General features: G+C 37.0%; 1 protein-coding gene across 1 annotated transcript in view; it reads left to right on the plus strand.

Moving 5' to 3' along the window:
- nrm (neuromusculin) overlaps positions 1-24,749 on the plus strand; it is an 851,931-nt gene that overhangs the window by 744,905 nt on the left and 82,277 nt on the right. Inside the window, exon 11 of the mRNA XM_081726627.1 lies at positions 24,432-24,610. Within this exon, the coding sequence (XP_081582753.1) occupies positions 24,432-24,610 (179 nt within the window). The remainder of the gene's footprint in view (positions 1-24,431; positions 24,611-24,749) is intronic.

Genomic DNA, 24,749 nt, shown 5'->3' on the forward strand with positions numbered 1-24,749 from the left:
ATGTCTTATGATAGGTAATGGACCCCTATACATGACCATATAATCATATAAGGTAATAATACCTCATCCAAGGAGATAAATTAGGTCAAAAACCCCGAAATTTAAATTTTTGGCAATTTTTTATCCATGAAAGGGAACGACATAGACACCCAATACTGATAGAGGTACATACTATGGTCCTAGGCTACCACACCAAATTTTTAGATTTGGCAATTTCCAAAATTTAAGGGGGGGTGGTCCTATGTACCCCTAAAAGGGAATGAGGTGGACCATCCAAATTTATCATAATACATATTAGGGTCCTATACTATAATACCAAATGTTTAAATTGGGCAATTTCCAAAATTTAAGGGGTGGGCCAAGGTACCCCTCCCAAATTTTTAAAGGGGTGCATTAATGTACCCATGTCTTATGAAAGGGAATGGACCCCTGTATACGCCCATATAACTATATAGGGTAATAACACCTCATCCAAGGGGATTTTAAAGGGGTGCACAAATGTACCTATGTCTTATGATAGGTAATGGACCCCTATACATGACCATATAATCATATAAGGTAATAATACCTCATCCAAGGAGATAAATTAGGTCAAAAACCCCCGAAATTTAAATTTTTGGCAATTTTTTATCCATGAAAGGGAACCACATAGACACCCAATACTGATAGAGGTACATACTATGGTCCTAGGCTACCACACCAAATTTTAGATTTGGCAATTTCCAAAATTTAAGGGGGGTGGTCCTATGTACCCCTAAAAGGGAATGAGGTGGACCACCCAAATTTATCATAATACATATTAGGGTCCTGTACTATAATACCCAATGTTGAAATTGGGCAATTTCCAAAATTGAAGGGGTGGGCCAAGGTACCCCTCCCAAAAATTTCAAGGGGTGCATTAATGTACCCATGTCTAATAAAAGGGAATGGACCCCTGTATACGCCCATATAACTATATAGGGTAATAACACCTCATCAAAGGGGATAAATTAGGTCAAAAACCCCGAAATTTGACTTTTTGGCAATTTTTTACCCATGAAAGGGAACGACATAGACACCCAATACTAATAGAGGTACATACTGTGGTCCTAGGCTACCATACCAAATTTTTAGATTTGGCAATTTCCAAAATTTAAGAGGGGTGGTCCTATGTACCCCTGCCAAAATTTAGGGGGTGGGCCAAGGTACCCCTGCCAAAATTTAGAGGGGGTGGTCCTAGGTACCCCTAGGTCATTGACCCCGGCCAGGGACCATGGGTCCTGAGGCAGGGACCCAGGGGCCAAAAAGTGAGGCCAAGTCACCCCATTACTACTATGAGCTTCCACCGGGAATCAAACCCGGGTTCCCCACGCTAAAGGCGCGTGCGGTAACCGCTTAGCCATGAAGGAGCTCAATCTACAGATGAAGTGTAAGATCAAGTTTTCATGGCATATTAATTATTTCCCTGTTAAGCAAATATAGTTTTATTGAGAAAGTGTACAAATGTATGGTGAGTTAGCATATTTTGGAGGTTACGGACACGATAAACTTCCCTGTGGCAAGGGCGCCGATTTCTCTGTAAATTTTGGGGGGCCCATTCAGATGCAGAAGGCATATATGAGGATTTCAAGACAAATTATATTCAAATTATGCCAAATATTTTATATTCTTAAATACAATAATGGGCCCCCTCAGCCTCCCCAGGATCGGCGCCCATGCCCTGTGGGTGTGCGCCCCTGTGAAAATCTTATAATACAGCTATTCCAATATTATATCTAAATATGTGGATCATTCTCCTTTCTCACTTTTAAACTCTCACAAGTTATTAATACAATAATTGTTAGGTTTTTCTACCTACTCTTAATTAATACGAATAGAAAATATCTTTATTACCAAAGCTAGCAGTCTTGCTAAACCTTCAATATCGATTTTACCTATACAAAACTTCGGTAGATATTGTACTATATGTGTGATGCAGTATGCTGTAGAATTTAACAGAACATTAAAGGGGCTTTTAGGAGTGCTTGTGTTATTACGCAAATGAAAATTCTCCTTTTATGAAGCTGCCTGCCGCTGAAATGTAACTGGAAACCTTTGTGGAGTCTCACGGTCATACATGTGGTATATATATATCAATATACGCAGTACTTGGGCAGAAGCAATAAGAGAGATTCTTCATTTCTCTCAATTAAGTTGGATTTTCTTTGCTTCATAATGAATGCTCATAATAAATTCTCCATCGTTTACTTGAATTTCCTTCCAAATTTTATCGGATTCAGAATTAATGAAAATGGATGAACGATCAGTCAACTAATCAATACATTGCACAGCTGAAGAATTTTTGAAATTACTTGTGCAAATGCCCTATCTCCTTTAAATAGTGCATCGTTGTCTCTACAAATACACCACACATACATTATATATATATATATATATATATATATATATATATATATATATATATAGGGTGTTTCAAAACAACACCGACAGCATTTGGGAGGTGATTCCTGACACCAAGATAAGACAAAAAGTAGAGACCAACCTGGGTGCACAAATGCTTCCTTTCGGAGTTATAAGCTGCTGGAAACATGAAACATAAACTTTAAAGGTCCATAGCTCCAAAACTATGGGACCTACCGTACTCGGGTCAAGACTTTACTTAGGAACTAGTATATACCCTATCCAAATATCCATGTTTCAGAATCCAGAGGTATTTCCGCAACAGTTTTTATAGAGGTAGTTGCTGAGTATTTCAGATTGTATGCCTGCCAAACTCCTCCTATAAAAATTATATAATAAGCAACAGTTGTATATAAAAGACTAGGTTTTGGCTAGGTGGGGGCTCCGCCCCAGACCCCCGAGGCTGCTTGGCCTACGGCCTCGCATTTCTTATCTATCGACCTTGCATCAACAGTAAATTTCGTGAAATGCTCTTGATATTTCCTTAATCTGCCTGTCCGGGGGCTTCGCCACCACAAACTGTCTTCGCTCGGCCTACGGTCTCGCATCTTTCGAACCAACAATTCTATCGTTTCTTTTCCTATTTCAACTACATAAAAGATAAGATTTTGCATCCCAAGCAAACGCCTATTTAAATAGCATGGGAATTTTTCATCCCTCTTTAGACCCCTAAAAAATTAAAAATATTCACTTTTGGCAATTTTCATGTCGGTCAGTCCTAGAAGGCTACAATCATGCCAAATTTCATCATTCTAATCATGCCGGAAGTGCCTAAACATTCTGGGGTGCAGAAGACGTCTCATATAAATAACATGGGAAAGATTTTTCAGTTCCCCATAAAACTACTCTACGGTCGGATTTTTTTATTTCTGATGATTCACTTAGGTAACGCTAACGAAAACGTACAAGCATACAGAATTTAAAGTTTTTATTCCAATTCTAAGTACCTGAAACATGAGATTATAGGTCCAAAAAAAGGTCCATTTAAATAACATGGGGAAATTCTTCATCTCGTCTTTAGACCTCCTAAAAATTAAAAATATTCACATTTGACAATTTTTCTGTGGATTTGTCTCTAAAAACTACAATGATGCCAAATTTAATCATTGTAGCCCTACAGGAAGTGCTCAATAATTGGTGGGTGTAAAAGGTGTTCCATATAAATAACATGGGAAAGATTTTTCAGTTCCCTATAAAGCCACTCTAAAGTTGGATTTTTTTATTCTTACTGACTTACTTAGGTAGTGCTAACGAAAACGTACAAGCATACTGAATTTCAAGTTTTTATTCCAATTCTGAGTACCTGAAACATGAGATTATAGGTCCAAAAAAAGGTCCATTTAAATAACATAGGGAAATTCTTCATCCCCTCTTTAGACCCCCTAAAAATTAAAAATATTCACTTTTGGGAATTTTCGTGTGGGTTAGTTCCGGAAAGCTACAATCATGCCAAATTTAATCATTGTAACCCTACAGGAAGTGCTCAATAATTTATGTCAGCTCATGTAGTTTTATATACAGGGTTTGTCCGGAAAGTAATAGGACTGAGTCGATCTAAAAAAAATTTTATTGAGCCAATCGTTACAATTCTTTAAAAACTTTCAAAATAGGCTACTTCTGCGTCGATGCAGCGCTGCCAGCGCGATTTCCAAGCATTGAAGGCGTCACGGAAGTCATTCTCCGGAATAGCCTCGAGAGCCGCGGTGCAAGCTGCTTGGATCCCCTCTGTCGTCTCAAAATGCTTGCCTTTCATCGGGCGTTTCAGGCGAGGAAACAAAAGAAGTCCGGGGGGGCACATCTGGGCTGTAGGGCGGCTGCGGAAGCGTTGGGATGCCGGCCTTGGTCAGGTAGCTGTTCACAAGAAAGGCGGTGTGAGCCGGGGCGTTGTCGTGGTGCAGCTTCCAGTCGGCTCCGATGTCTGGTCGGACCCGATTGACCCTTCGTTTGAGTCTCTTGAGCACTTCCACGTAAAACTTGGCGTTGACCGTTTGTCCAGGAGGAACAAATTCATGGTGGACGATGCCTTTGATGTCAAAAAAGACAATGAGCATCGTTTTCACTTTGGATTTGCTCATTCTTCCCTTTTTTGGGCGAGGAGACGCCGGCGTGTGCCACTCGGAAGATTGCCTCTTTGTCTCGGGATCATACTCAAAGATCCATCATTCGTCACCTGTGATTACGTTATTCAAAAATTGGGGGTCACTTTCACACATGTTCAAATTTTCTTAGCACAATTCCACTCGCCGCAATTTCTGGTCGTCAGTGAGCACTTTTAGGACAATCTTCGCGCACACCTTGCGCATGTTCAAATGCTCCGTCACAATTTCATGAACCACAGTTTTTGGTAAATTTAACATCTGGGCAATTAAACGAATACTTAGTCGACGGTCTGAGTTCAAAACTTCGCGCACACGAGTCACATTGTCGGTGTTTGTCCTATTACTTCCCGGACAAACCCTGTATAATTAGGATTTAATATTATGGTGTCTCCATTAGCTACATAAATATGAACATACATATTAACGGCTAAGAAAGATAACGTTACGTTATGGAAACTGTTGCGAAATATTTTAATTTTTAATAAAAAGAAGTACATACTCTGGTCAGAAAAGATATTGATTATTATTTAAATAATAATTCCAGGGTCAACATGGAGGAAGTTTTATATGTATGTATGTATGTATATAAAGCAATATTATCGTTTACAAATGAGGAAGGCAATAAATTAATGTTTAATAAAGATTGATCTCAATATGCTTTAATCCTGTGCAACATGATTTCACAGACATACGTATACTTTATGAATTATATGCTCTTGTTATTAATAAATAATCAAGGTTTGATATTTTGGTGACGCAAAATTAATATTCTGTTCGCTGTGTAATTATTTAAAGGAATTTGAGTTTAGAATTTTATAGACTGAGAAAATCAATCATTACAAAGTCAGCGAAAATAAGTTAAAAGAAAACTATGATGATAAACAAATACCACTGCTAATCGACAGCAACAAATATTGAAATTAATGTGTGACAATAAAATGATAAAGAAAATGTTAATATGTTACGATTAATGAAATGACATCGATACTTCCTTATTGCTTTGCATCTGTGTGAAACAGATTCTCTCGTTCTGAAACACTTCGATTCCAGATAGAGACATCTTTCGAAAAGGAACAGTTTTTTTCAGACCGGCCATCCTGAGTGAGTTTTTCCTGGGTTTTCCTCATACACGCGAGACAAATGTCGGGATGGTACCTAACAATAGTCCCAGACCGCTTCCTTCCTTCTGCATTCCTTTCTTCCTCTTCGATTCCCCGTGCAGTGTGATCGCCGATGGATGTTATCCCTCATATAAAGGGGCTAACATGATCTTAGACGCCGAAAGCCCAGAAATCTAATTCCTAATCCTAATCGTTCTGAAACAGTACTAGAGTTTGAAGTAGTGCTCTCAACGGGTCGGGTCGGGTCGGATTGAAGACCGACCCGACCCGACCCGTGACTCGAATTGACTGACCCGACCCGACAACACGATAACCCTACCCGATTGACCCGACCCAATAACCCGACCCGAGCTGACCCGACTGGCCCAAACCGACCCGAGTTGACCTGACCCGACAACCCGACCCGAGCTGACCCGACTGGCCCAAACCGACCCGAGTTGACCTGACCCGACAACCCAACCCGAGCTGACCCGACTGGCCCAATCCGACCCGATCCGTAACCCGACCTGGGTCACGGGTCGGGTCGGGTCAACCCGAAACGTTTGAGACCACTAGTTTGAAGTGCTGTATCTCAGTGGTAGCCAAGGCCCTTGATTCAATGCCAGTCCATGGGGGTTTGTGGAGGAAACGTATATCCATTGTTTATTGTGCTTTGTTTGTTTTGTTTTGTTTTACCATACCAGTTTTAGGATCAATATTAACAGACGAAAATCACATTCACGAAGAAATTAAATGTCGACTAAAAGCAGGGAATTCGTGTTACTATTCGGTTCAAAATCTCTTGTCGTCGCGAATTCGGTCGAGGAATTTGAAGCTTAAAATATATAAAACGATAATCATGCCTGTTGTTCTGTATGGTTGCGAAACATGGTCGCTTACTCTGAGGGAAGAACATAGACTGAAAGTATTTGAGAACAGGATCCTGAGAAGAATATTCGGACCCAAGAGGAACGAGAATGGGGAATGGCGGAAGCTTCATAACGAGGAACTATACAGTTTATACGGTTTACCCAACATTGTTAGGGTCGTCAAATCTAGGAGGCTTAGGTGGGCAGGTCATGTAGCTAGAATGGGAGAAAGTAGAAACGCTTTCAAAGTCTTGACTGGTAGACCCATAGGAAAACGACCATTAGGGAGACCTAGGCGCAGATGGGAGGATAATATTAAGATGGATGTCGCAGAGATAGGAATACAAAGTAGAAACTGGATGCAATTAGCTAAGGATAGAAGTCAATGGAGAGCTTTTGTGAACGCGGCACTGAACCTCCGGGTTCCATAGGCCATAGAGTGAGTGAGTGAGTGTGAGTTTTTTGATTATTTACATGACATCATTTATTATATTGTCTTATTTAGCGTTTAACTACAAAATAGAGTAGGGGTCTAGTTTTAGATTCCTAGATAGTTTCTGCAATGTGAACTGGGAATAAAAGTAAGAATAGGAGTAGCGCTAAAAGTCGAACTCCGACGGCGCACGGAACCGGAAGGTTTAATGCCACTTTTACAAAAGCTCTCCACTTACTTTTGTCCTTAGCCAACTGGATTCAGTTTCTACTTTGTATTCCTATTTCTGTGCGATCCATCTTAACATTGTCCTCCCATCTGCGCCTGGAACTTCCTAATGGTTGTTTTCCGATTGGATTTCCAATTCAAACTTTGAAAGCGTTTCTATTTTTTTTTTTTTTTTTCATTCTGACTACATAACCTGTCCACCTAAGCCTCCTAGACTTGATGACTCTACAGTATTTCTTAAACGGTATAAATTATGCAGTTCCTCGTCATGAAGTTTCCGCCATTCCCCATTCCCGTTGCTCTTGAGTCCGAATATTTCTGTCAGGAATTTATTTTCAAATACTTTTAGTCTGCGTTCTTCCCTCAAGCCACATTGCCATGTTAGAAGAACTTGTAGCTGTCATTTAAAAAAAAAAATCTTGAAACCTACCATATTTCACCATGTATACATCTTGCAAGGAGTTGAACAATGCGCAACTTTCTCAGACGTTTTGCTTGCTGCCTGCAATCGCCCTCCCGCTGACATAAAAGGAAAACCAGTTTCGCCCCTTCCGAAATAACGGATTCTATTGGACAGGGAGGGGAAGTGCGACAAAATACACGTTTTTAATGAGGAGGTTCACTGTTTGTCCACTAGAGTGCAGTGCTGCATGTGTGGAGAAACCTGTCTTGCTTTCAAGAAGTTGTAACATGTAAAGACTAAATAGAAAGATCGGGTTGGATTTTTTTGTATGACAGCTACAAGATTCATTTAACGTGGCAATGTGGCTTCAGAGTAAGCGACCATGTTTCGCAACCATTCAGCACAACAGACATGATTATCGTTGTGACCCCGCGTGGAGTAGTTGCTAAAGCTGTCACCTTTGATGCGAGCGAGCGGTCCCGCTTTCGATTCCCAGTGGGGACAGTCGGTCGAAAAAGTGTAACAGGTTTTTTAAGTCAGTCATCTTGAGTGAGGTTTTTTCCTAGGTTTTCTTCATTCACGCCATGGAAATGTAGGGTATGATGCCTAACAGATAGATCCCAGACTGCTTCCTTCCTTCCCCAATCCTTTGTTCCTTCCCTTTCATCGGATAGTGTGCTCGCCGAGGGACGTCATCCATCATATACGTGACGGACTAAATGGCCTTAAATGCCGACAGCCCAGAAACCTCAATCCCAAATCCTAAATGATTATCGTTTTATATATTTTAAGCTTCAAATCCCTCGACAGAATTCGCGACAACAAAAGCATTTGGGAAGAAGAAAAGCATTTTTCTGAATTGGTAAATTAACATTTAACACAAAAAATGTAAAAAGATGAAACATGAATCAATTGATAGTTCTTATCAAGCTGAACAAAATGATATGCGTGAGTTTAAATCCTCGTGTGTAGTTTTCGAGAAAATTGAGAAAAACTAATATTTACGCAAATCTAAAAATTGACGGTGTACGATAATCATGCCATCTATTAAGATGAAATTGAACTGAAGCATATTTTCGTTTTTTTAATCATGACTCTAGCCAGAGACAACGATATGCAGTATGGTTAGTGACATATACCTCAAAATTATTACTAAATCTTAAACTTTTTTTGTTTAACTATAAAATTGACCAAAGATAAAGTATATATCAGTCAGTAAGTCAGAATCGAGCTGAAGAAAATGCCATACTTTAAGGTAGATTTTCAATCTTTTTTTCTTGAGAAAATCTACAAAAACTAATTTTTATGGCTTTAAAATGTATCTTGTTCGTTGTCAATCTGATGTGTTGGTAGCTTTTATTCTTCTGGAATACATTTCATTTTATTTATTTATTTATTCTGTTTAGTAGCAGAGTGTATTTTTTTATTGTTTATCTTCTAATGGTCACAACTATATTATTAATGGTGATAAACATACTAGTTGTCAAAAGTAGAAAAAGAAGGGGGGAAACTCATTTGTTCTTCTTTCTTCTCATTTTTTTAAAAAGGAAGGACAGAGCGCAAAGAGAAGGTAAAATAGCAGAACATGATTTCATCATCATCGTCTACTTTTCCGTTTTCTTCTTTCTTTCTTTCTTTCTTTCTTTCTTTTCTAAAGAGCTTTCCTACCACCGTATGGGTGCTACGGGTGTTTCCCACAGCCAAGGGGGGCTTGGGGGTCTCTTGTTTGAAAAATTTAAATTTGAAATCTTGTGCAAGACAGATAGAGAGATAGAAAGAAAGAGAAGGAAGGAGAGCAAAGTGAAAAACACAAAGAAACAAGAATAGGATATTTTCATTTTCTCTTTTTCTCGCGGTAGAATAAAGTAAGAACCAAATAAACAAGTAAGAGGGGAGAGGGAGAGAGAGACTCACTCTTCTTCTAACGTGGGGTCGCAAGAGGCATACATGGAGGTCACCACCTCCTTTTATTCTTTGTCTCCGCATTTTCCAAAAACTTCTTTCTTTCTTTCTCCTCTCTCTCTCTCTCTCTCTCTCTCTCTCTCGCTTGCTCGCTCGCCTGCATCAGAGGAAAGGCAAACGTTTGAGTAGAAGAGAAGAAAAGATATTAAAAGAAAGACACTTTATGTAAAGTATTGTAAAGAACGGAAAACATTATGTAAGAGCGATTAGAAACGGAAGCGTTTGAAACATATCGAGAAGAATGGTAAGAAAATAAAATGAAACGAAAAACGAATGACAGCATGTAGAAACGAATGGCAACAGGTTCTAGATTACGATAAAAATTGTTCTGCATTGACTATAGCAAATGTTTTATTATAAGCATGCACTGGATTCCTCAAGTTAACTTTTAACACCCTTCTTATTTGTACTTTTCCCTAATTCTTATTCTGAATAATAATTAAAGAGTTTATTATTATTATTATTATTATTATTATTATTATTATTATTATTATTATTATTATTATTATTATTATTATTATTATTATTATTATTGAGAAATTTTGACGGAAAGTCCAACCTGAACTTTGATGACATATAAATCAGGAATAAAACGTTAGCAGAAGAAATTATTTCGCATGTCTACTAAGCAAGTTAGAGTCCACCTAACATTCCGTATATCAAGTACTACATAGTATACTGTACTTGTGATTTTTTTTTTTTTTTTTTTTGTATCGAAAAGAACAAACGAAGGACAGAAAGTAGAAAGGAACGAAAAAGACTGGAAGCAGATAAAATGAGCAAATTGGAAAATTGTTTGAGAAGAAATAATGTTAGGGATGTGTCACAAGAAGGTAAGGTGTAAAAGATAAAGAATTGGGTGTATCAATTGGGCTGCTTGACGCCTTTTTAAACTCATTTGTATAAACATCTCAAAATTCGATTGTATGAATACAAATGAGTACGCAATATAACAATTTAACGTTTGATTATGCATGACTCGCCTTGAAATTGAAGAATTCATCCATATTCATGGGGGGGGGGACTAGACGACTGTCTTGGGTGACCAACTGGCTTTCAATATTGGGGCTGATTTGTTACGTTACAGCAAATACGTTTATAACACATACAGTACATGTACAGAGAGTATAAGATATCTCATAGAAATGCTTAATACGATTCTCCTTATCTGTCTATAATTATCAACACCCAATAAAACTTAACTCTCTGACATGCAACTCGGAAGAGCTTAAGCCAATTTGCCAATTATTTGCAGCTGGGAATGTGTGGTCAGTACAACACGAACCTCATGCCTATTGTTGTTGGTTTCCTTGACCAGAGTTCATCACTTCCTTCAACCGACTAGCTCCAGAATTGTTCTCATGTCGCTAGGTGAATACTACGTTGCGAATACCGTACCTTTTCGTTTTCCCCAATGGTCGTCTACAAACTTACTGACCTGACCTCGTGTTTTCGAAATACACTGAACTTTAGCCATAAGGCATTGTGAACGGGGTTACGCTTGGCAATAATGTAGGAAAAATGAATTACGTTTGTATCGCGATCCTGTTGGTGACATCACGAGTCATGACCTACATATAGCACAAAGTAAATCCTAGATACTGTCGTCCCTCGTAGCCAAGTGAGCTAGCGCAACATGGTAGGAAGGAAAATAGTTTCTGGCGTGGGTTCAAACCCTGCCCAAGGAAAGTTTTTTTTTCTTAATTTTTTACAACACTTCTTTTGTTAAAATAAGATTAAAAATAATATTCAAAAAATGATTTAACGATTATTTTTTTTAAAATTGTCATTAAACTTCTTTCATTAAAATAAGTTTACCCTTGTAATATAGATCTATAGCAAAAGTAGTAGTAGTAATAGTAAAAGTAGTAGTAGTAGTAGGAACGGGTTAGAATTAAATTCAGCATTCATTTGTTTCCGTGCGATATTGCCAAACGTAATGCCTTCTAGCTAGGGCTGAGTGTATTTCGAAAATATGCGACCGGACCCAGTATTACTTGATTTATGTTATCTCGCAGGAACTGGTAGACCAACTCGAATAATGTGTTAAAATTGAACGCAATTGTATAATAATAGCAAATATTTAATTTCTATAAATAAGAATATTAAAACGGAAAAGCAAACATAATTCTTAGATATTATATATACGAGCAGGCCTGTGCACAAATCTGTTAATCTTGTTCATCGAGAACTTTTTTTTTTTTTTTACCACATCGCTGATATCAACCATGATAAGAAGAAAGCCTCCTTGAGATTAAAGAACTCCCTCGTGGCTATATGGTTACCGTACACGCTTTCGGCGCAGAGGATCCGGGTTCGAGTCCTAATGGAAGCTCATTAGATTCGGCTGTCACGCTCTCATATAGCCTCAGTGATGAACTGTACACTAAATTCCAGATCAACCAGTCTTAGAGATTAGTATCTCCTTCTCCACATGAAGGTTCGTCGGGTGATCAGCTGGTCTCGTATTTTTTTTTTCAAAATAACTTGGGACTAACCAACTCCGAGGAACACATTAAGAAGCCTAATTACTGCGAAATTAAAATACCGCTAATTTTATAGTAATTATGTGTTATCTTCAAATAGATAAAAGATCATCGAAATGTGGAACAAGAGCTTGCTAAACAATGTTATTTTGCACGAGGTGCTGTTATCACGAGTCACCTAGTAGCTTTCCGTTTGTAGCCATTGAGAAACGCGAAAATAAATGCTGATTTTCTAAATGGCTGGAAATCGAAAGCAGATAAGTGAGTCATGAAACGATATCTTATGTATAATAATATTGACCAGCGAGCTCTTGTTCCACTTTTCGATTATCTTTTTATCCATTTGAAGATATCACATAATTACTGTAAAATTTGTGGTATTTTAATTTCGCCGTGATGGGACCTCTTAAGTAGTGTACAGCATGGAGAACCTTGCTACTTGTTGCAAACTTACACTACAACTATGTAAGTTCCCAGCAGGTCTATTGCAAACTTACTAGTCAACATGAACTTGCAGCAAACTTGCATTCATGTCAACTGAAAAACATGTCAACCAGCTAGGCTAAAAGAGACGGTGATGATGAGAAATTAGTGAAATGGTGGAATGAAAAAAGAGAGGTGAAACGGGAGAACCCTGAGAAAGCCCACGCGCACGATGTTTGTTCATCACAAAACTCACTTAGCGTGAGCTGGGATCGAACCAAGGATCCCATGCACCAGAGGTGAACGCTCTACTACTGAGCCACCGCCATCCCCTTAATATCAACTGCAAGTTATATGCTATACTAATCACTAATTTATGGAAGATCATAGCATACTGAACAACTTGTTTGCTGCTAGTCATATAATATATACATTTCGTTTTTTATCATATATTGAGTATGTATCCCACCTTTCAACGGAAGTGAAGATATCGAGTTTTGACCAATTTGACAGTATAATAAATGAGCTATAATAGCACTCTAGCAATAACTTCTTTTTGTTCTATGAGATTTAGAAGATTAACTACGTTAGAAGTTAAATTTAACAATCGTGCTACCATATTCAGAACTTTAGCATTTTCTTTAGTTCACATTACAACAACAAAAGAATAAATTAATAAAAGAAACAGAAGAAGAAAGTAAAATATACTACCTTTCGCGAAATAGCTTTAGATATTTCGACGCTCCCACAAGCAATGCATCTCCTTAGAAAGGGTAATCCGTTTGTCGTGACACAAGTTGACGCCTTCTTAGAATTGTCTTTAAAACATGATCGGTTAGAGAGCCAAGTAAATCGACAGGCGTGTTCATCTTTCCTCGTAAGATAAAGTACGTACTCTCTAAATCGACAACGACACAAAGGGAAACAAAAGGCTCTCGACGCTAAAGGATCTCTAATCGTGTCATATTTCAGTCGTGGAAGGTGAAGAACCTGTCAAGACGGACCAGAAAATCGAAAATACATCTCCCAGGGCTATAAAGACAGCATAAGAACTTACTAGGTGAAGGGATGAGAGTAGAAGCCTTCGCGGAGAGAAGAAAATCTTTGACACAATTTTCCAGGACTTTACCTGCGGAATTCAAAGAGGATTTGAGAAATCGAAGCATCTTCTGTATATTTGGTTCTAAATCCCCTCAAGAGAAGAAAAGCAATCGTCACTTACTAATATCAGCTTTCACATATTGACGATTACTAGACTGTAAAGAATGTTACAGGAAAAATGCAATCGGACAATTCGTATAAGATTTTTCATTTTCGTTTGTTTATTGCAAATTGAAACGGCCTCCAAATCAAACTAGCGCTTAAGATGAATGTAAAGGCATGTCAATTTATAGTAGATAAATTCGTATTTTATGTTTTAAATACATTTTTCTCGGAACAACAGTGTTCACAATCATAGGCGGCTCCACACTGGATACAGTGATTGCAACTGCACCCACATCAACAGCAGTCTTCATTTTTCCTACAACAATTCATTTAATCTTGAATATACTGACTTATGTTGCTTTCTGTTGAAAAATCGATTTCATTGAACATAAATTTTGATAAATGTCATTCAAGAATTTAAGGCCATCTTTCTATTCAACAGAAGAATGTTATTGTGACTCTGGTACTGTTCAGATATTCCATACATCCATAGTTTACAGGTATGTGTATCCATGTATGCAGTTTCTTTAAAAACGTGCATAGACGTATTTATTACGTACATGTAAGTGCTTTTGTTTTACTCTGCCTAATCCCTCCTCAATCTGCACTCACATTACCAAAATTCTGCGTCCGTTATTGTTCACAATAATTCAGCCAAATTGAAGAGAAGGGCATTGAAACGTGTTTCAATAGCAAGTGAAATCTCAGTGGTCGCAATTTTTTTTTCGTTTTCCCCAGCTCTTTGTTGTTCTTGTTTATGAAAGTTTAGCACCCCTTTCCTGCACCAAGGGTATATGAGATCCAGATCTACAGTTTAAAATGCTACTTGAACAACCGTAATGCGTTCAGTGTTCTCCTACCGAGAATGAAATCCAAGACCACGTACACCAAAAGCCGCTCGCGTACGCGCTAGCCACTAGACCAGCGGAGCTCTTCGGTATAGACTTTATATATATACATCATATAATATACTAGCGGAGTACCCGTTCTTTGCACGGGGAGAATGCGTTTCATTTTTTACATACAGGGGTGAATTTGGATTTAAACGGCATCAGAAATGTCACTATTCGTCTCAGGGACACCGAAAACTATGGATTTGACACTAATATTGGTCATTTTCGACCATTTTTAAATATCTCGCCCCTCCCCTAAGTTATACCGTAAAAGTGAATGATAAAAACCCACCCCATGCCCAAACTTTATCTATGTTGAAAATTTAATCGAGATCGGCCAGGTGGTTCGAGAGTTATTAAGTCACAAATGTAGTATCTTTCATTTTATATGTATAGATTGTATAGCTTATTTTTGATATATAGAATTCCATATTTACTTTACTGGAAAGAGGTGGTGAATAGTAAAATCTACTAGTTAACGTATTTGTACCTAGAATTCCCATATAAATACATATAGACCTCATTACATGTCCTGTCATGTTCATATTTCTTATAAACGTCTTTCTTGCTCTTAAAATGTTTTGATAAATAAACTTCACAGAAAGACTCCATAGAAACAAATAATAATCATATATAAAACTTTTGAAAGGGATGTGGACAGTGGCGTACACAGAATTTCCTCTCATATCCTTTCACTCAATCTCATATCCTTTCAGAGCAAACATGATTTTTGCATAAATTTTCTGCTGAAGGGGTGCTTAAACCCAAAAAACTTTCTTGCGTACGCCACTGGACGTGGATATTTATGTTTTAAACATGATTGCATATAATTAACTGTATATGAAATAATATATGATATATAGTTATTACATATATGATTATTTTGCTGAACGAGCAAAGATTGTACGAGTATGTGTTCACTTTCCGTTTATAGCTTACTAGCAGCGTTCACCCCGCTTCGCTGGGGTCACCCCGGAACGCAATAAACCTTGTTAATTAGATAATTTTTACTTTTTCGCTTTCAAGTGATATGATAAAAACCATAGTAGATTGCAGTAAATGTTAACATTATATCGCCTGTCATTTATGTTAACCCGCCGAGTGACACGGTCATGCGGGTTGCATATAAATACGTTTATTTTTACCTATGATGAACTAACAAAGGATTTGTACGTTATGGACACTTGAATGGTCAATTATCTCAAGACACTGGTAATTAAAAATTAAAGTGATATGATAAAAACCATCTAGGGTCCAAATCCTAATAACCCCCCAAAAATGAAAGAAATTGGTTCAGCCGTATTAGCGTGATGAGGGAACAAAGGATTTGTGCGTTCTCTTTTATATATAAGATTACTCAAAAATTGAAATAATTTTTTAGAAGGTAGTTTTATCTCTCCTTCCCTTTGAGAGAGAAAATGAACTGGCTTGAAATGGTTATGCCTTCTCTGTAATTTGCAATGCATTAATGTCAGGAAATTTTTTATGAGCACCATTGTTCTAGAAATTGACAACAAGTTCAAATGAATAAGAACATGCCTTATTGATCGTGTTCTTGACTGATAGTGATCTAGAAATTTCTTCGTTTGTTTAACATGGAAATTTGCATTAATAACGTGAAGATTCATGAGTGAACAATTGATCAACAAATTCTGACTGGTTACTCAGAATGACCCAAGTGCATGTGCCAACAGCTGGAAAGGATCTTTGATAATTTCGTGCCATTCGATCTAAATTAAACAAATAACTCCCAAGCAGTGCCGAAAGTGTATTAGTAACTGGAGATTGTGTGGATAGAAGGGGTAGGCCTATATATCATCTTCTCATTGGCGTTCTTACTGCGAACCCAGCACTACGAGAATAGAAAACACGCTCGTTAACCACTCATTTACGTCATTAGGGACAATATTTGGAAGTTTTATTCTGTACTGTCCCATTTATGTTCAAACTCATTTTCTGTAAGTGTATTGGATATTTGTCAGTGAAATGGTTTCTTAGCAGACCAAACGTCCCTTATATGAAAGGAATAATTCTTATGATACGTAAGTTATTATCTACATAAGGAAACAATATTACTTCATTTCTGTATATGTACGATGTGTCTAATCTTAATCCTCTACTTCTAACTTATAATTTCTGAATGTCAATGTCTGTAACCTAGACAGGAAGAAACTGACCACTCTATTGTCTACCTAGGTACTTAGCTATTTTTGGTAAATATCTAGAATCTACCTTCGAACCAGGAGCGTATACCCACGGGGTTCAGGCTCCCCCAAAACTTGCTAATTCATCTACTTTCTTAATAAGATTATAGTTGTTTAATAGGGAAATTATTGATGTAACGCGAACTTGATTTTACACTTCATCTGTAATCTGTCTCTTATATATATATATATATATATATATATATATATATATATATATATATATATATATATATATATATATATATATATATATATAATATAGGTGGAAGTATTTTACAAGACGAGTACAAAATAAATCCCTTTCAATACTATAGAAACGTAATATTGGACCCTCCTGCCAAAAGCTTCTAGGTGCGCGCCTGCTTCGAGTCGATTACTCAAGCAAGCAATATCTTGAACTAATGAGAAAAATCCATTACCTTTTTATTAACTTTGTTTTATTTCTGATAACATATCTTTTTAATTTAAAATATAAATAATCTTGATAAAATAGTATTAATCTCTCTCTCTCTCTCTTTTCTTTACCTCTGAATCTATTATATTCGTTCTATAATATGAAGAAAAAAGTAGAAAGGAGAGTTCATGACATTTCGATCCTAATGAAATTGGCAGTATAATGAATATAAATTGGAAGATATTTCGAAGTGAAAGATCATGAAAGATTTAAAAAAAAAAGAGAGAGAAAGAGAGGAAAAACTGTAGCAGCATCTGTATATACGTAGTGTAGTCTTGCTTTCTTTTTTTTTCCAATGAATTTTACAATCGAGTATTTCTCAGGAGGCAAATGTTATGGAGAAGCGGAAAGAAGAAAAAAAAAGGAACGAAATTCAAAAAGACTAGAGGAACGAATGAAGAGGGGATGAAGCAAGTGATGAAGGTTTCTTTTCAACTCGCAATAAAAATTAACGTTTAGATTACTACCCTCGTTTATCGTTTGGATGTCTATTTCACTCTGTTTATTCTCTTTCCACGCTCTGGGACTGTGCATGTGACTTTTTTTTTCGCGCATACATCCTGCTCTATAGATAAATCGAAACGACTAGGCAGGAATCGGAATACAGAGCAAAAGAAACACGAGAGAAAAAATATATATCCGAAAATCGCATGCAGATTTCAACTTGTCAAAAGAAGTATGCACTGAGAGATTAGAGTGAGAATTGAGTTTTCAGAGCGCTCCACTAAAAAATAAAATAAAAAATCTCAAAATAAAAGAAAAATACATACAGCAGAAATAAAGTTTCTGCTCTGCAAAGAAAGAACGAAAGCAGAACGAATCTGATGATGGAACGAAGTTGAATACGATGAAAATTGTCGGCAACCTAGTCGTCTCGTACCTTTCGAAGGGAATAAGAGAGGGAAGGAAGCAGGTGGGAAAGGATGAGAAAACGCTGCCAGAAAAGTAAAAGAGGATTGGCGACAGTCTCTGCCACTCTCTCTACAAGTTCAACCTTTTTGTATTATTATTATTATTATGATTTCTTCTTTCTTTTGTGAATTTTTTGGTAAGAAAATTTCGGAGAAAGAAACAAGCGTAATGGAAGATAGACAAAAAAAATGTGAAATGTGCGAAAAACATGTTGTTACAGAACAGTGAACATAACTGGTTTAGTCGGCTCCAGTTCATTGTGAAAATGTTCATTGTGAAAATAGGCTTACATTACTTGATGTGAAAGTTATAAACTAAAAAATCCTATTTTTTAAAAAATAAGTTCTTTGAAATATCACTAGTTCATTGCAGCTTATCTTTCTTTTCGCAATGTCCTTCCATTTCGCATAACTGCTTATCAGTCATAAACATTTCCAAGATAATATTTTCCACCATTTTAATGAGGTGGAAGTTCCTATTTCGTCTGATCCCATCTCGCCTAAAATGGTGACAAGATGCAAAGAAGAATCAATAAAAGCAGCTAGATTATTAACCTTCAGAAGCCTATTTCTCAAAACTATTAATCTCGTAATACTAGCGCTTGAGTACGACGCTAAAGGTGCCGCAAACATGCAACAGCTGATGACCGGAGACAGTGTTATATGGTTGAACGAGTTATGATTCACCTTATGTCAAACCATGAGTCGTGTTTAATGTGTGGAGAACACTCAAAGAAGCGTATGATCTGCAATACCTCCACTCAACTGTGAAACATGGCGGCGGTTTTCGGATGCTATGGACCGCAATATCCTGTTTTTTTAGTTTTTTAGTGATGTTAGCTCACGCTTAACGGTCGTATCACTGACCGTGATCGTGTCACCATTTTAGGGGACTGTGTGCATCGTATGGTCCAGATGTTGTTCTCGGGCAACGACGCTATGGTCCAGGATGATAATGTACCCATTTCACACAGCTGGAATTGTTACGGGGTGGTTTGAGGAATATCTGAATGAAATTGAATACCTGCCGTGGCACCCAATTCCCGGATCTTAACATAATTGAACATATGTGGCCCATTTTGGAGACATGAATCAGGTGCAGATTACCGCCGCCATTTTCTCTCACGTAACTGAGTGATGCACTGCACATAAAACGGTACAGTATTCCACTTGTTACCATTCACGGCATCTTATGACTCCACTCCTTGTCGCATTAAAGCAGTTCTGAGTGCAAAAGATGGTTCAGTGCCATATTAATCTGGTGAATTGCGCTTCTTTTAGGTGCATCCATTATTTTGATAACCATCTGTATGATGTAAGAAATGTGGAAATACTTATGTAGTGTTTCTTCCATCCATTTCTGAAGATGAAGAAATTGCGGTAATAGTAAAGGTGCCGCAAACATGCAACAGCTGATGACCGGAGACGGTGTTCTATGGTTGAACGAGTTATGATTCAGCTTATATCAAACCATAAGTCGTGTTTAATGTGTGGAGAACACCCAAAGAAGCGTATGATCTGCAATACCTCCACTCAACTGTGAAACATGGCGGCGGTTCTCGGATTCTATGGTCCGCAATACCCTGTTTTTTAGTGGATCCTGTGCTCACGCTTAACGGTCGTATCACTGACCGTGACTATATAAAAATTAAAGTGACCACCTTTGTGACTTAATAACTCTTGAACCACGAGACCGATCTCGATAAAAATTTTCAACATAGATGAGTTACGGGCCTGTGATGGCTTTTATTATTTCACTTTCACAGTGAAACTTAGGGGAGAGGGAGATACATAAAAATGATTGAAAATGATCGATATTAGAGTCGAATCCATAGTTTTTGGGGTCACTCAGATGAATAGTGATACTTCCGATGCCGTTTAAATAAAAATTCATCCTTTTACGTTTAAAATGAAACGTATTCACTCCAAGTGCGAAGAATTGATATTCTGCTAGTATATAATATGATTGAAATAAATGTTTTAATGTGTAGATCTCAGGGCGGATCCAGAGGGGGGCGATCGGGGCGATCGCCCCCCCCCCACAAGAGGAAACTTTCTTATTTTATATATAAATAAACCCATCCATAACAAGTTTGGAGCTCTTAAAAGTAGCAGTATTACCGCCGACCGCCCCCCCCCCAGAAGTCCGTCCTGGATCCGCCCCTGGTAGATCTTCCCTGATTTTTTTAAATAAATGCTTTAATGCAAGATAAAAATGGCTCAAGTGGAAATATAAGTGTTATACCCTCCCTCATCTACGCCACTGATTAAGAACTGCTTATCATCTCTAGAAAACAAGAGTTCTTTCATAGATTTCAAATAATACATACCATAGAAGTAACGTAGCTAGAAATTATATATAGTATATCAAAAACTATATTTCCCTAACAATTTTTAAATACTTATATTAGTATCTTCTAAAGAGGAAATGATGCTCATTCATAAGGATAATAAAGTATAACGGTTAATTTATGAATTCTGTTTCCTTCGTAATGTGTAAGTCCAATGGTAACTTAAAATGTGGATTATCCTTTTATGCGGATTATTTCTATAGAAACTCTTCCCTATGTTAGAGGCTCATAGTCCCTCAGAGTGTGAGTATGTATTGAAGAACAAATTAACGCTCTCCTAAAAAATAATATTTGAACTGGCAAACTTAGATACACATGAAATTTGCACTTTACACATGCCTTAAAAAAGATATTAGTCCATCAATAAAAATCTTCAGACTTTTTCTTTCATTCTGTAGACTTTTCGTTGGATACTATTTTTGTCTTCTTCAAGATGTTAAAAACAATAACGAGTCTGGAGGGAAATTAAATCAGCTAATTTAATCTCATCCAGTCGTTGTTCTGAAAAAAAAAAAAAAATCTCTGTTGAGCAAGATACAGCCCTTGGATTGCCACATGCCAGGAAAGTGTCTGCGTTTTCCGTATTGGAATATTAAAATAGAACGGCTCCCGGATGAAATTGATATGGAGATGAGTATCGGAAACACAAAAGAAACTGACTTCAACTTGAATCAAGTCTTCGATCTCATTACAATATATATAAAGTGAACTTCTTTCCTTTTTAAAAAAAAACGTTGCCCAACGCCATCTGTTGCTGACAACGACAGTGATTATTGGTTTGGCCATGGCCCATGCACAAATATATATATATATATATATATATATATATATATATATAAGAGAGATATAATCTTTCCGGGAAATGATTGTACTTTGATTAATACATTGTAAACAACAGAGAAACTCGTTGTTTCATTAATGTTCACAAAACTTGCCTAAATCCTGATTTAAAATTAAACATTTACTTTCCACATTACTTTTCAAATATCAGTTCATAATTAATGCAATATATTAAATAAAAGACAAATTTTGACCCAAGCATATACTATTTAATAAATAATATCGTTATAGTTTCAGCAAAGTATCTTTACCTTCATCAGACACATTATCTGATGAAAGATTAATGGTTAATGTGTCTGATGAAGGCAAAGATACTTTGTCGGAAACTTTTGTAACGATATTATTTATATATTAGTTAATATATATGCTTTGATCAGAATTCGTCCTTTGTTTTATAGAAGTAGTTCCAAAGCTAGAATGAGTGAGATTCAAATGCAGTATATATCCATAAAATTAATTAGAAGAATTAGGCAAGTCTGCTCTGCGTGAACATGAAGATAGACTTACTCGCATGCGTCAACGAAGGCTTTGCTTGTTCACTTAACACAGTTTTAACGTTCCTTAAACTCACTGTGCTTTAACATTGAACTTCTCACTAAAAATAAAGTTGTGAGTATGATCTCTAAGTAGCCAAGTAGCCAAGAATAGGGCTGTCAAACTAAAAACCATCAATCAAATAGATGAAGCGATAACTCTTCTGCTGTTTCTTAACGTTATGAATTTTCCAAGGATATTATGAAATAGAGGATCTGCCCTTACAACAAAATCTTGAAGCCATACGTTCAGTTTCGTCACTTCTACTATACCCACTTAGCCCAATAAATCGCAATGTTTTGAGCCAACATTCATGGCGGAAACCAACGAGGGTAGCCAATCAGACGTGCCGGTGCTCGGCTGTTTTTTGGCTTCACTGATTTAATACGATGAAGATACTGTACATATGGGCAGATCCTCTATTTTATAACATCCTTGGAGTTTTCTTCATCAACAGTACCTACTTACATCACGCTTACTTCGGGCAAAATCTACAACCTTAAATCTCACTAGTCATAAGTTTAATAATCGGGTAGCGAAAGTCTCATTTTCTGCTGTAATAGGGAAAGGTGCAATGGCTCAGTGATAGAGCTCACAACTCTGGTGCCAGGATTCTCTGGTTCAATTCCAGGACATGAGAGCTTGTAATGAATAATATCATGTCCCAGGATTTTCTTGGCGTTCTCCTGTTTCCTCTCACAGCCTCATTCCCGTCGTTTATTCATGACCATACACCCTCTTTCATCCGTCGCATTTAGCTTAAGAGGCCCTATCATGGCAAAATTAAAATACCGCTAACTTTACAGTAATTATGTGATAGTTTGAAATAGATAAAAAGATAATTGAAAAATGGAACAAGAGCTCGCTAGACAATATTATTTTATATGAGATACCGTTATCACCACTCACATATCTGTTTTCGATTTCCAGCCATTTAGAAAATCGGTATTTATTTTCGCGTTTCTAAATGGGTGCAAACGGAAAGCTGCTAAGTGACTCGTGATAATGGTATCTCATGCAAAATAATATTGTCTAGGGCGATCTTGTCCCACATTTTGATTATCTTTTATCTATTTGAAGATATCACATAATTACTGTAAAATTAGCGGTATTTTAATTTCGCAGTAATAAGCCCTCTTAACAGTAATCATTGTAAAATGTTAAACTATAGCTTTATAATAATAATAATAATAATAATTATTATTATTATTATTATTATTATTATTATTATTATTATTATTATTATTATTATTATTATTATTATTATTATTATTATTTGCATATTATTAAGTATTGTCCAAAGTTCATGCTAATATGAGTTATGTCCTGCCACGATAATTTGTTTGAAGAATACTGCGACAGCGAACAGAATGGAAAACAGTATTACGTTTCAGCTGAAATAATTCTTGAGGTTAACGCCCACGATTATGCCCGCTTGGCTAAGAGAGACGAATGAATGATGACGGAAGAATTAGTGGAATGAAAAGTGGGCGGAAACGGGAGTACCCCGAGAAAACCCACCTACATGATGTTGTCCACCACTTGACCGAAGATCGAATCAGAGACCTCACGCACTAGAGGTAAGCACTCTACCACAGAACCTGAATCGCGGTGGCTCAGTGGTAGATTTTCACCTCAGGTTCGATCCCTGGTTCGACCCCATCTCGCGCCAAGTGGACTTTGTGGTTGACAAACACCGAGTGCATGTGTCTTCTCGGGGCTCCCCCGTTATCGATCACTTTTCATTCCACCATTTCATTCATTCATTTATCATCATCGTCCTCTTTAGCCTAGCCACCATAACCGTGGGACGTAAAACTCAAAGCTTTCGTTTCTACTACTGAGCCACCGTGCCCCCTATGTTTCAGCTGAGAATGGCGTATATTTCATTACGCAAATGATGCAGGGCTGTGGTGGCTCAATGGTAGAGCGTTCACCTCTAGTACCTGGAAGTCCTTGGTTCGATCCTAGCTCGCCCCATGTAAGCTTTGTAGTGGACAAACACCGTGTGCAGGGATTTTCTCAGATTTTCCCGTTTCCTCCCACTTTCTTCATTCCACCATTTCGTTCATTTCTCATCACTGTCTCCTTTAGCCTAGCCGACAAAACCGTGGGACGTAAAATTTAAAGATTTTATTTTTATTTATTGTCAAATGATGCATTAGATAGTCAGTGACCTTTGCTATAATTCCAATTTACGTACGTATTGATGTTCGCAGATAAATTAGAAAACACACGTTAGTGATAAAGATTGCAATACACACTATAAGATTATTTGAAAACCAGATGAGAAGTTTAGAACAAAAAAAAGAAGGAAGAAAATAAAGTACTTCTATAAAAAAAAATAATAGAATAACTGGAATAGTACCTATTCCGCTATTGTTTAGTCCGATCTTTCAGGTTTCAAAGTAAAATCTTCACTCACGATTTCGATAGACCTGAGACGAATTACTTTTTTGACTATACTTCAGAGTACTTGCTCAGTATAAAAATTGTAACATTTCTGGTAGGTTAAACATAAATTCTAAATTAAAAGAGTATTTATGCATAAAAAATAGTTTAGTTGTTAATTCTGTGACTTTATTCTTTACAGGTATCAAGATAATCAAGAACTTGTTCTTACACCAGATAGATATGAAGGAGGAACTCCCACCGAACCAAATTTACTCATTAAAAATTCCTCCAGATATGATCAAGGTGCCTATCATTGTGTTGTTGAGAACGATATTGGTAAAGGGGAGTCAAGTAACCAAGCATATGTTTCGATATATTGTAAGTATCTGCTTAGAATATTTGTTTGAATTGTAATGTAAATTTTCAAGGTTCTGGCCATTTTTTCTATTATCTATGGTATCCAACATTGAATAATATGCCTTAAACTAATGTTTAATAAGAATTACGAATGTGAGAA

Source organism: Thermobia domestica, chromosome 9, assembly GCF_964235325.1.
Source record: "Thermobia domestica chromosome 9, izTheDome1.hap1.1, whole genome shotgun sequence".
Taxonomy (NCBI): domain Eukaryota; kingdom Metazoa; phylum Arthropoda; class Insecta; order Zygentoma; family Lepismatidae; genus Thermobia; species Thermobia domestica.